The sequence below is a fragment of the Neolamprologus brichardi genome, unplaced genomic scaffold, assembly GCF_056152115.1.
Source record: "Neolamprologus brichardi isolate AB-2024 unplaced genomic scaffold, ASM5615211v1 NODE_ptg000032l+_length_1147064_cov_1, whole genome shotgun sequence".
In the NCBI taxonomy this organism is placed as follows: Eukaryota; Metazoa; Chordata; class Actinopteri; order Cichliformes; family Cichlidae; genus Neolamprologus; species Neolamprologus brichardi.
In genome coordinates, this window is record NW_028270039.1 from 45,110 (window position 1) to 57,469 (window position 12,360).

Consider the following 12,360-nt stretch of genomic DNA (forward strand, 5'->3'; position numbering starts at 1 on the left):
AGTGTGAGAAATGAAGAAGATTCATCAAACTGCAAAGAGTTTTGGAAGGAAATGCAGATACATCGGTATTTAAAGGAAAAAGCTGAAAACTGTAATAAACAGGCTCCAGAAAACCTTCCAGCTGTGTGTTGGTGCAACCAAAGAAAATTTGAGATCACAGCAGTGTATCCTCTGGTGCATCGTGCATGCAAGACTTATAAAAGCACCATTCATCTTTTTCAGGTCAATTCAGCAAGACACCAACCCACAGTCCAACAACACAGCGCTGCACAGCTTCCTGGTTAGAAGCCAGGTTGCAGAGCGGCGGTGGAGAACTCGGGCTTTCAGCTTCACGTGGAAACAGGAAACACCTGCACACGCGTGTGCTCCAGTCAGAAACACTGTCAGAGGAACACGCAATAGAGGGAAGTACAAAGAAGGCAATGTTGTAGAAACCTGGTGAATTATTATTTTTATTTCGTGTGCTCGCAGTAGGAATATGTTTATTGTGAAGATACTCCACCACGCTCAAACGCAGATACATCTCAAAACCTCGACATTCATGTCTGACATCGTCCAGCTGAGTCTGTGGACGTTACATCACGTGTGGGCTGATCACAGTTCATTTTACTCACCGACGACTTTAAACTGAACAACTCTGTTGTGTTCGGGTTGCTATGGTGACCTAATGGCAGCCACGCTCAAAACAATGAAAAGAGTTCATTAAACCTCAGCATCGGCTGCTCACTGACGTCCTCTGCTCACAGGTCAGACCTGCTCAAAGATGTCATCAGCTGTCTAAACCTGACAAAAGGAAACAACAGGAGCGTTGTGCTGCGGCTGTGTTACATGCAGAGGAAACACAGACGTGTCCAAAGCTGCAGAAACACGTCGGCTGCATCAGGTTCAACACAGCGTCAAACACCTTTCTAAACTTGCCTCATTCACACAAACAAACACTTTTCTTCTGTGGAAGTGCTTTTCTCTCTGACACGGGCAGATGCATCGGGGAGCAACGGGGGTTAGTCCCTTGCCCAAGGGTATTTGGCATGCAGACTGGAGCAGACGGGGATCGAACCACCGACCTTCCAGTCAGTAGGTGACCTGCTCTGCCAGGAGGGACACAGGGTGGCTGTGCTGAGCAGATAACCAGCAGGTCAGTGGCTTCCCAGCAGCTCACCACAGAATTATGTCCAAGCAAAGGTTTTTCACCTGAACTCTGCAGGCTTCACTGGCTTTCTGATCTAACCTCGCGCAGCAGCCCGTCAAGGCCTGACCTTTCTGAGGGTTTGACATCAGCAGTATGTGTCATCTTCAGGAAGGTCGTGATCTTATTGCAGCTGTGAAGTGAAGCTGACGATGGGCAGAGCAAAAAGATGCAGACTGGAATTTATTTAGAAAACAAACATGTTTCAGGTTTTTGTTTAGATTGTTCAAAACAAACAGGTTAATATGACTTCTGTGAATACAGCCTCGACCTACTGAAAACTGTCCAGCTTTCTCTTCAGATCACCAAATGAAGCAGTGACGAATGTTTCCAAACACCAGTCCAGTCTGTGGTGGAGCTCCTGTACACACTCCATGAACCAGGCTGGCTCAGCTGTGTGCTGGGTGGATGATAGCCTCGACCTCCAAGAAGGATCAACAGAAGTGCAGAGGGGGCAGTGGTGTGAGCTCGGTCAGTTTTCAGTCAGTGATAGTGCCAAAGCTGCTTGCAGCGCTGCCTCTTCATCGATGCTGTAGTCCTGAGCAAACACAGAAAGCACCGATTACTGTACGAATGCATCTGCCTAACGAGCTTTTGTTTAGACGCTCTGTGATTCAGATCGTTGAACTGTCAGGATTTGTTTGGACCCACATCTGAGCCTTACAGTCTGAATTTCTCCAAAGACACATTTCTTCATTTTGTTGTCTTATAAATGATCATGTTTTACTTTTCTTTCAGTTTCTGTCCACCTGCACACTCTGCAGCAACAGCTTCACTTCAATTTGATCACAAGGTGCCGATTCAGTTTATTAATACAGCCCCAAATCAAACCAGCAGTTGCCTCAGGGCGCTTTAGGTGCCATCCACCGATTGGTCAAAAAGTACGGGGCCATGTACACATATGTACTTTACAGCTCCGCCCTCTAACTTGGTTTTTTCACTTCATGACGGCATACTGTGGTTCCTACATCCTTCCACTTTGCAATAACATGACTTACAGCTGATAGTGTCTTTCTGTGGATGTCACTGAATGACCTGTTTACACGTCCATTCGTTCACAGGTAACAGCAGAATACGTTGCTTCGTGTGGAAATACGCCTAAAATGACTTGAATTCAAAAATGAATATGTGCAGCCCAATACTTTTATCCACAGAGTCCAGATTGTAGTAGGATGTGTCGACAAAGGTTGGCCTGAGTAAACTGCAGTGTTGGAGCTTTATAAAGCTTTATGCATTTACACATTCACATTATGATGGCTGCAGATTCTGGGTCTTTGCATGGACGCTTTAGTATTCTTGTCTTTAAGAACTGGTCAATAATCAATCTGTCACCAACTGATGTGGAATCACACTGATGAGACATGATGTTGTAGTATGTAAACTGAATGAGACAGCATATAAATATATATACAGCATGAAATGACTAGAATGATCCTGAGAATACAATTCAAAGATCCGACCCTGGAAGGAGCAGAAACAGTATAATTCAACTGATCTGATGATGTCATCATTATGATTTCATCTGGTGTTCAGCTTTATTAAAACATCCACATTCCCCTTTCAGCCCACAGTAAAGGTAAAAACCTTTGTATTGTTAGCATATCACAGATCTGACCCAGTTAGTCACCAAGTGCACCGATTACAGAGTCTGACCTGCGGTTCGTATTTGACCTGCGAGGCCACGCTGCCAACCCCGCCTTCAGTGGAAGTGGGATCGACATTCAGACTGAAAGCAGTCAGAGCTGGGCGAGGCCCCCTGACACAGACATCCTGTACCTGGTCTGGTTAATATTATTACAGAATACTTATAATCGGCTAAAAGCACATGTTTCTGATAATGTTGTTATATAGTCGTTATAGTCGTTACATAGTTGTTATATAGCCGTTACGTAGTCGTTACGTAGCCGTTACGTAGCCGTTATCTAGTCGTTACGTAGCCGTTACGTAGCCGTTACGTAGCCGTTACGTAGCCATTAAATAGCCGTTAAGTAGCCGTTAAGTAGCCGTTATCTAGTCGTTACGTAGCCGTTACGTAGCCGTTACGTAGCCGTTACGTAGTCGTTAAGTAGCCGTTATCTAGTCGTTACGTAGCCGTTACGTAGCCGTTACGTAGTCGTTACAAAGTCGTTACGTAGCCGTTACGTAGCGTTACGTAGTCGTTACGTAGCCATTACGTAGTCGTTACGTAGTCGTTACGTAGCCGTTAAATAGCCGTTAAATAGCCGTTAAGTAGCCGTTAAGTAGCCGTTATCTAGTCGTTACGTAGCCGTTACGTAGTCGTTACGTAGTCGTTACGTAGCCGTTACGTAGCCGTTACGTAGTCGTTACGTAGTCGTTACGTAGCCGTTACGTAGTCGTTACGTAGCCGTTAAATAGCCGTTAAGTAGCCGTTAAGTAGCCGTTAAGAAGTCGTTACGTAGCCGTTACGTAGCCGTTACGTAGTCGTTACAAAGTCGTTACGTAGCCGTTACGTAGCGTTACGTAGTCGTTACGTAGCCGTTACGTAGTCGTTACGTAGCCGTTACGTAGCCGTTACGTAGCCGTTACGTAGCCGTTAAATAGCCGTTAAGTAGCCGTTAAGTAGCCGTTATCTAGTCGTTACGTAGCCGTTACGTAGCCGTTACGTAGTCGTTACGTAGCCGTTACGTAGCGTTACGTAGTCGTTACGTAGCGTTACGTAGTCGTTACGTAGCCATTACGTAGCGTTAAATAGCCGTTAAGTAGCCGTTAAGTAGCCGTTATCTAGTCGTTACGTAGCCGTTACGTAGCCGTTACGTAGCCGTTAAATAGCCGTTAAGTAGCCGTTATCTAGTCGTTACGTAGCCGTTACGTAGCCGTTAAATAGCCGTTAAGTAGCCGTTACGTAGCCGTTACGTAGCCGTTACGTAGCCGTTAAGTAGCCGTTAAGTAGCCGTGTTTCCAAACTGCTCGCAAACACAGATCAGAATTTCTGCACTTGTGTGTTTGAACAAAGGATCTTTTCTTGTCATTTCTAAAGAACAATGGTTCCTCTGGACTTACAACAAACGTGTCATATGAGAACTTGTGTCTGTGGAGAAGATGCTGAAGAAAGTTGGAGCTCTTATAACTGGGGTCTCCCCACGGCATGGCTGAGCACACTGGACACACCTGCAGGGACGAGCACACAGCCATTAAAGGACACACACATCACAGGTGCAGCAGGCAGGAAGCTGTGGATGTAAAACAACGAGATGAGTGTGTGTGGCTTTGTCATAGAAACCCGTGCAAACTGGCATCTCTATATAAGGCTTCTCTGGTCTGACCAAGCTTCCGGCTTTTCTCTGGACTACAGGCCGTGTTTACTGCATCTACTGCACAAACACAGTGAGTTTAGCGCCTCTGCAAACACAGAGAAGCCTGCTTGGTGAGAAGCAGCACCGTCACGCTGCCTGCACAGGGCTGAGGTGAGGAGGGAATCCAGCCGAACAAAGGAGACGAGCCACACAACACGTGTTAACAGGAAATTAGTGAGTGTTGTAGTCTGGAAATCTATGTTCTGTACTGCTTACACCTTACAGCCATGAATACCTCAGGAACCTCAGGAGGGATTCAGTGGGAGCAGGAACAGAAGTGTAACTCCGAGGCAAAGAAAAAGACTTTTCCAAGATTTCCTAATGATTCTCGGAGACGTTTGTGTTTCACGGACAGATTAAAGGCAATTCTGTTCCTGACACCCAGAAATAATCTAGATGGTGCTGATGTCATCCTAATACACAGTTTAACAGTGTGGTGTAGTCGTCACTGTCTCACCACTTTATTTGGGTCATTACGATGGTTTTCCATACAGTGCTTCACCAGTTCCTGCTGGTCCAGGTTTCTGGCCCCACAGAACGGACACACAAATGTTGACCGGTTTGGAATATTGCTGCATATAAAAGGACACACACACACACACACACAAATTATCACAAGGCTGGGCTGACGTGTGCATTCGTGTCACAGTGAAGCTGAACATGTGCAGATGTCTCACAGGCAGCTACGCTGGTGGAAAATGTGTCGAACAAATGTGAACTTCTATTTGGAAAAAGTCACAAACGTGATATTTACAGATTTACACAAATACACTGAGAGCTGCAAACTCACTCATACTACAGGTCTGTGATCCTCTCAAATCAGGAAGGCTCAGCTGTGGGTCACACACGTGCGCTTTGGCAACACTTCACTGTGTGACCAAACTGCACTTGGATTCACAGACACAGAGCACCACGAGCCAGCGGACACGCTGCTGTGCAACATGCACATTTTCTGATCACCTCGGTCTCTAAGGCAGTGTTCAGGGTCAGGGCCTCAATACAATCTTTAACAAAAAGGAAAGTTTTAAAAGTAGAGATGGTGTCTGCTGAGAACCTCTAACTGTCAGCTCTCTGACAGTGAAGCACAGCATGTGTGACAGTGATGGGCCAGGTTATTAAGACCCTGTACTGAGGTTTAACAGGAGGTCAGAGAGTGAGAATAATCTGCTCTCACTCCTTCATCCTGCAGCTGGATGCCTCAAACAGAGGACATGGGAACGTTCTGTCCCACAGGGTGAGGGGTCGAGCTCTCAGTGCTGTACAGCAGCCACAAGTTGTTAGAGAGACAGTGCAGATACAGCAAAGCTGAAAAAGAGTGGGTGGTGGACTCTGTGTGTTATTGCCTCCTGGGACGCCCACTCACACTCTGTTTGGGTCACAGCCTGGTCCACCTGCTGGTATCTGGATCTCTAGCTGTTTGCATTCAGGCTGGCCCACAGATCAGGCCACAGAGAGTCGTGGCTGATTTCCTCTCCCAGATGCAGCACCTGATTACAGTGCATAAACCTGCTGACCATGTTATTACTGGGCTTGACAGACCAGCCCACTCAGCTGACCTGAACTCCACAGAGAATCTACGGCAGGGTCGGCAGCCTTTCTGATGATGAGTGCCTCTAAAATTTCCTCAGAGGTCAGTGTGCAATATGACTGCATTAGCAATGAATCTAATAACATCCAGCAGGTGAACATGCAGCTCCATGAACACACAGCTGTGGATTCCAGCTGCTTCGATGTTGCATTAACTCAGCCAGTTAATGTGAGACGAACCAGCTGCTCATTAAAGATTTCTGGTTTGATCAGAAAATAAAACATTGGTCCAAACACCTGAAAGTCCCAAAAACACATTGTGTCTCGAGTCTACGGATGTATCCATGTATTTCTTCCTTCCCTTATAACTTCCCTTCAACTCATCCATGTCACCTAAAAGGTAAACCTGTTTCTCCATCACCTGTTCAGCTCTGATGATTCAGTAAGGACGTCTCCTGGTTTCATCTTCATGTTTCCCTCTCACCACATATCCAAACCATCATGACCAGCAGCTTTACAGCTGTGGCTCCAGCAAACATCAGCTGATACTAGAAATTAATATTAAATAAATTCTAACAACAGCTGATCAAGCTTAAACGTGCTGCTGTTGTTTAGCGCGACATCCGCTGGTTTCCTCTTTCTGGCACCAAGTGGGCGATAAACAAACAAGAGAGCCGATCAGCTGATCATTGATCAGTTTCATGATTGAACTAGAAACAGGAGAGAGAATGAGAGAAGAAGAGGCAGCTGTGCAGCAAAGACACAGAATAACGGGACAAACTGTTCCTTTTCACCTCAATAAGAAACGCGTAATATTTTCTCTGAATACGAGACGATTCTGTTTTTTACGGGACGGTTGGCAACTCTAATAATTAACCTTATGAATAAAACAAAGTTCATTATCAGTAACATCATAGCACCCACCCAGCTGTATAGAAACTCCATCATGCTAGCTAGTACGCAGTACGAGTTATTGTAACTGACGGTAAAAAGTCAGCATAACGAAAATAAACTCCACCTAAACTTGGTTTATATCTGACCAACATAGACTGCAGGTCATAACTTCTTACCTGAAGTTCAGTTCACCTGATACTCGGACCGCTGCTGCCTCAGGTCTCTCCTCCTCCTGCCTCCCCTTCTCTCATCCACCTGCTGGCCTCAGTGGAAGCTCCACCATAGCCACCACCAAACAACTGAGTTATTGTTACACACCGACCAGCATCTGGCCAATCCTCCACCTCTCAGTGTTTATACCGTTGAAGAAAAAAAAAAAAATCATTGGCCCATAAAAACGGAAAATCAGCCAGCTGTGGTCATGCCATCAGTTAACCCTTCGCACGCGTGCCTGATCTACGGTGTCTCATCTAAAGATCAGAAACACCTTCCCTAAAAGTACAAACTAGCTGAAAGGTAGCATCAGAGCAGCCTCAGTGATCTCCACACTGCAACAACTCGACATGTCTGAGCTGAAATAATGGATCTCTGATTGTTACAAGTTATACGCAATAATCATCAAAAATACCACAAAGAAACACACACACACACATATATATGTCTATGTGTCAGTTTGTGTATGCATGTTTGTGTGTGCATGTATCAGCTGTGCATGAACATGGTTGCAGTGCAGTACCTTGGTATAGGTTGGGAGGTGGGCACCACAGGAACAAACTTGGGACAGTTGGCCATCTGCTCCTGCACCTTAGAACAGGAAGCGATGTGGGTCCTCATCTTTACCAGAGCCACCTGACAGCACGCACACACCTGGGGTTACGACTGTATACTGTACATGTATGTAGAGTCACAGTGACACTGCATGGAGGGGGGGTTGAGTCTGCTCTTCACTTCTATTCATCTTACTCTGATTCTCAGACTGTCGTCCATTTTTACAGTGACTTTCATTTCAAACATCAGTTCTGACACGTTTGTTTCCTTTTTCAGTTTCACTGTTGAATTTGCACAAATGTCCAAAGACTAAAACTATAAATAACAGAGAAAAGATTCACAGTGTGAACTGTGCAACAAATAATATTTGTAACAACACTGAGGTCATTATCTACCTTCTTGTTACAACCCCTGCAGGGTGCTTTATATGAAGCCAGCTGCTTCTCCACACTGGACGACCGCTCCACCTTCTTGGGGTCGAAGGGCACGCGACAGAGGGGGCAGAGAGGTGAGGTCACCTGGAGACAGGGCTGCAGACACTCCCCACAAAACCTGGAAAAGCAAACAGCAAAGGTAACGTCTTTACTCAGACCAGCAGAGCTGCTGGCTCCACTGTCCTCTCATTTAAATCCATCTTCAAAGGATTTCTTTCACAATTAGGCTGTTTTTAAGTTTCCTGGTAATTACATCAAAGTCTCTTATTCATCGATGCTTTGCAGTCTGACTAAAGCAGAAAAAACAGAAAGCAGTTCCACTTGCAGTTCATTCAAAGCTGTGGTCAAATACTGAGCTGAGCTCAGGTGTCAGTAACACTCAGAGAAACCCAAAGGAAACCATCCACATGTGTGGCACGAGCACCTAATGATCAGATGGGTGTCGCTATTCTTCTTTTTGTTTATTCATTTTCCTTCTTCCTTCCTGTACTTGACCAAGGACTGAACAAGTTAAAACCTGCAGCACGTTTCCCATTTAAAGAAGCCAGAAGCAGCAGCATCATGCTGCACACACCTGTAGAGAGCAAGCTAACAGTCAACAAGAGCCCAGCTGAGTGAGTGCAGACCCCAGCACACACAACTTCAGCACGTCTATCAATTTAAATATACTTAAGAAAATCAAGACGTAGTCCTGTGTTTATGAGCTCATGAACAACAGTTTACATAAAGGACGGCTGCTATAAACATCTGATTTAAAGATACAAGGTCTTAAATAATCAGGCCCCATCTTATCTTAATGACCTTGTAGTACCATATCACCCTATTAGAGCACTTCGCTCTCGCTCTGCAGGCCTACTTGTTGTTCCTAGAGTATTTAAAAGTAGAATGGGAGGCAGAGCCTTCAGTTTTCAGGCCCCTCTTCTGTGGAACCAGCTTCCAGTTTGGATTCAGGAGACAGACACTATCTCTACTTTCAAGATTAGGCTTCAAACTTTCCTTTTTGCTAAAGCATATAGTTAGGGCTGGACCAGGTGACCCTGAATCCTCCCTTAGTTATGCTGCAATAGACGTAGGCTGCCGGGGGATTCCCATGATGCATTGAGTTTTTCCTTTCCAGTCACCTTTCTCACTCACTATGTGTTAACAGACCTCTCTGTATTGAATCATATCTGTTATTAACCTCTGTCTCTCTTCCACAGCATGTCTTTATCCTGTCTTCCTTCTCTCACCCCAACCAATCACAGCAGATGGCCCCGCCCCTCCCTGAGCCTGGTTCTGCTGGAGGTTTCTTCCTGTTAAAAGGGAGTTTTTCCTTCCCACTGTCACCAAAGTGCTGCTCATAGGGGGTCATATGATTGTTGGGGTATTACTGTCTACTGTACAGTATAAAGCACCTCGAGGTGACTGTTGTTGTGATTTGCTGTATAAATAAAACTCAAATGAACTGAATTGAACGAATATTAAACAGAACACACAGTATTTAAAACGAGCTCAGTCGTAAACATATGAAGCTCTAACATTAATTTATTGAACACGGCGACACACTGGGGCATGTTTCTGCAGGATAATTATTTTTATTCTTCACAATAGAGTTTTTTGTGTACTGAGGTGTTTTTTTAACAGTGTTTCATAAATGAAAATGTCTGTAAATTTCCTCCACTGCTTGTTATTTTCAGCTAATAATAAATGCTCGGTGAATGCTGCATTCAGCTAGAACATCACATCAGTAGTAACGGCAGCCGGGTCACTAATATTAACATTAAATCAGTGTGCAACTAAACAGTGTCAGAGTTTGTGGTTTTCTCTGGTCTTTCCCAGTCAGAGCAGCAGGGACACGTTCAGCTCTCGCTTCTAAAAATCTGTCCAACTTTATTAAAACCTCCAAAATGTGACAATCCAGAGTTGGGACCAGGAAGCAGAGTAGTCTGCTTTCTTCTTTGTGTTGGATTACAGCGAGTAGATTCAGACTCGCCCGGCCTGCAAACGCTCCACAGCATAAAATTTGTGTGAATATTTAATATATTTTATTTAATGGAGGTATATAAACCAAACGACAGATATTTCACATCACAGAGTGTTAATGAGTCGACTATAATCGGAGACTAATCTGCTGCACAGTGTCTAATATGAGAGGAGCATCCCTGAGTCACTGCAGCAGGACAGAAGCAGTGAATCAGTCCTGATGGAAACAGGAGTAAATGATATTTATGCTGATGCAACATAAATAAAATGAGCCTTGATTTTGTGTTTGTGTGTCGCTACTGAAATGATTTGTCTCACTAAAGAGCTGACGTCTCTATACCAGCCTCTTCAAGGCTGTAAGAAACAGATCGCAAACCACCTTTACTGAGGTCAAGTGTGTCTCTGACAGTTTATTCAAAAATAGAAACAGAAATGATGACAAGCAGATGCTGACGATCTAAAATTATTCTTCAAAGCTGCAGAGAGTGATGCACATGATGGGACATCGTGCTGAGAGTTCAGCTTAGAAGGAGAAGAAAAGAAATCAACTTAATCAAAGAACTGAGACGAGCAAATGTGACGGGAAGGAAAAGGATTCAGAGCTCTGGGTTTATCCAGAAAGCTCCCAAAACAGAACATCAGTACGAAATGTGCTGCAGGAGTATTAGGACCAAGTCAAGAACATAAATATTGTTGTTCTGAGATTAAAGTCAGAAATGTGACCAAAAAGTGTAAAAGCTGAGTTTTTAAAAGCAGACGATGGTCGTTGTTCAGAGTGCGAGGGTGAAGCAGCTCTTAAACAACAACTGTAATCTCCACGTGTGGAAACAACACTCGTCGGTACATTTCAACCTTTGGAGACGTTACTTAGAAATCTGGATTAGTGAAAGATTTATCAATTCTTCAGCTGCTCTCTGCAGCAAGTAGCTGAACTGGTTTAAACCCAGTTCCTGGTAAACCCCGAGGATGAGGCCAAGATTGAACTTCTTCTGCTCGTTAGGCTCGCCAGTATACTGTGGGCATGCTGGTGTCATTCATAGCTCTAGTTTAATGTGACAGTCTTGTTGTAAATGCGGAGCTTTAGTTAAAGTTTAGAAACATTTTACTGTCATTTGAAAGTGTGCGCGTGCGTGCACATATCAACTCCAATCATTCAAGCAGCTGATCGTCTGTTTGGGCTCGGTGACGTCACAGGATGCTGATGGACACATCAACTTACTCAGGTAAAGAGTAAAGACACACATGTGTTCTTCGATAGAAGACCACAGCTGGACATGAAAGTGACCGTTCACGGTCATTCACGTCCACACACGACAGCAGAAAGCAGAAGAACAAGCGGCTACTTTACGTGTGAGCACAGCTGGCGATGCTGACGGGTTTGTGGTACACCTCCAGGCAGATGGGACAGGAGAACTGGCTCTCGATGCTCTCCGCCGGGGCTGCCAGCGAACCCGGGCCGCCGTTGGGCTGCTGCTGCTGGCGGAGCTGGGAGCTCGCCGACACAAAGCTCCTAAACATCGCCATCATGGAGCCGCAGACGACCTGAAATCGTCGACAACTGCTCGGTGCCCGAAAGAGGAAGCGGTCCAAGCACTCAGACAGCTGGTAGCTAGTGCTTCATGTCGGGAGTTTGAAGTAACCTTCTGCGAACACGACGGCTTTGGCTCGACATAAAATCCTCCACTGAGCACAGCATCACTTTCCCGTGGCTGTTAAAAACACGCCGAACAAGTAAACAGTGGGAGTGTTGTTGGCGAGTGTGAGCACGATGCCGCGAGGATGAACAAACAAAGTGATCTACGAAGAGAGCCGCGCGCTGCTAGCTTAGGAACAAGCGGACGCTCGCGAGCCAGCCACAACAAACAGCCTGTGCGCGCGACGCTTTCTGGAAGCTGGAGTTCTTCTTCTTTGGTGTTTATTGGCGGCTGCTCGGCGCATTACCCCCAACAACTGGTCTGGCATGTGGATCAGACTCTATCATACAAATGCGTTTGTCTAAGATGAAGAAATATTCCCTGATAACTTCCTGAGTTATTTCTAAACCAATCAGTTAAATCTAGTTTCAGTTCGGTTCTGTTTGGGTTTTGTTGTCTTCCTTCTTCCCGACAGTGTCATATAACGAGCTGCTTTGCCTCATCTCCACAGTGCTCACGTTTTCCAATGTTTCCCTGAAATGAAGAGTGTGCGCTTCAGCCCAGTGTGCCCAAATCTGAGACATGAAATCATCCTCTCCTCGTTTCTCCAGTTGTTTGATTTCATGAATACATCTGGTCCA

At 45.2% G+C, this 12,360-nt stretch overlaps 1 protein-coding gene across 3 annotated transcripts; it reads right to left on the reverse strand.

Annotated features, from left to right (window-relative positions):
* Positions 1-438: 438 nt before the first annotated feature.
* On the reverse strand, positions 439-11,961 carry rnf166 (ring finger protein 166). 3 transcript variants are annotated; one of them, XR_015717373.1, is made up of 7 exons: positions 11,434-11,961; positions 8,085-8,241; positions 7,658-7,770; positions 4,958-5,072; positions 4,208-4,315; positions 1,462-1,724; positions 439-1,362 (listed from the first exon to the last, which is right to left on the reverse strand). XR_015717373.1 is itself a non-coding variant. In XM_087836974.1 (7 exons), the coding sequence occupies exons 1-7, from the start codon at positions 11,610-11,612 to the stop codon at positions 1,659-1,661; spliced, it is 852 nt and encodes a 283-aa protein (XP_087693100.1). In that variant the 5' UTR covers positions 11,613-11,961; the 3' UTR covers positions 439-1,658. The 3 variants fall into 3 exon arrangements, 2 of the variants coding, with proteins under 2 accessions (XP_087693100.1, XP_087693099.1); XM_087836974.1 differs by adding an exon at positions 7,885-7,998 and having other exon boundaries at positions 439-1,724; XM_087836973.1 differs by having other exon boundaries at positions 439-1,724.
* Between the last annotated feature and the right edge of the window lie 399 nt (positions 11,962-12,360).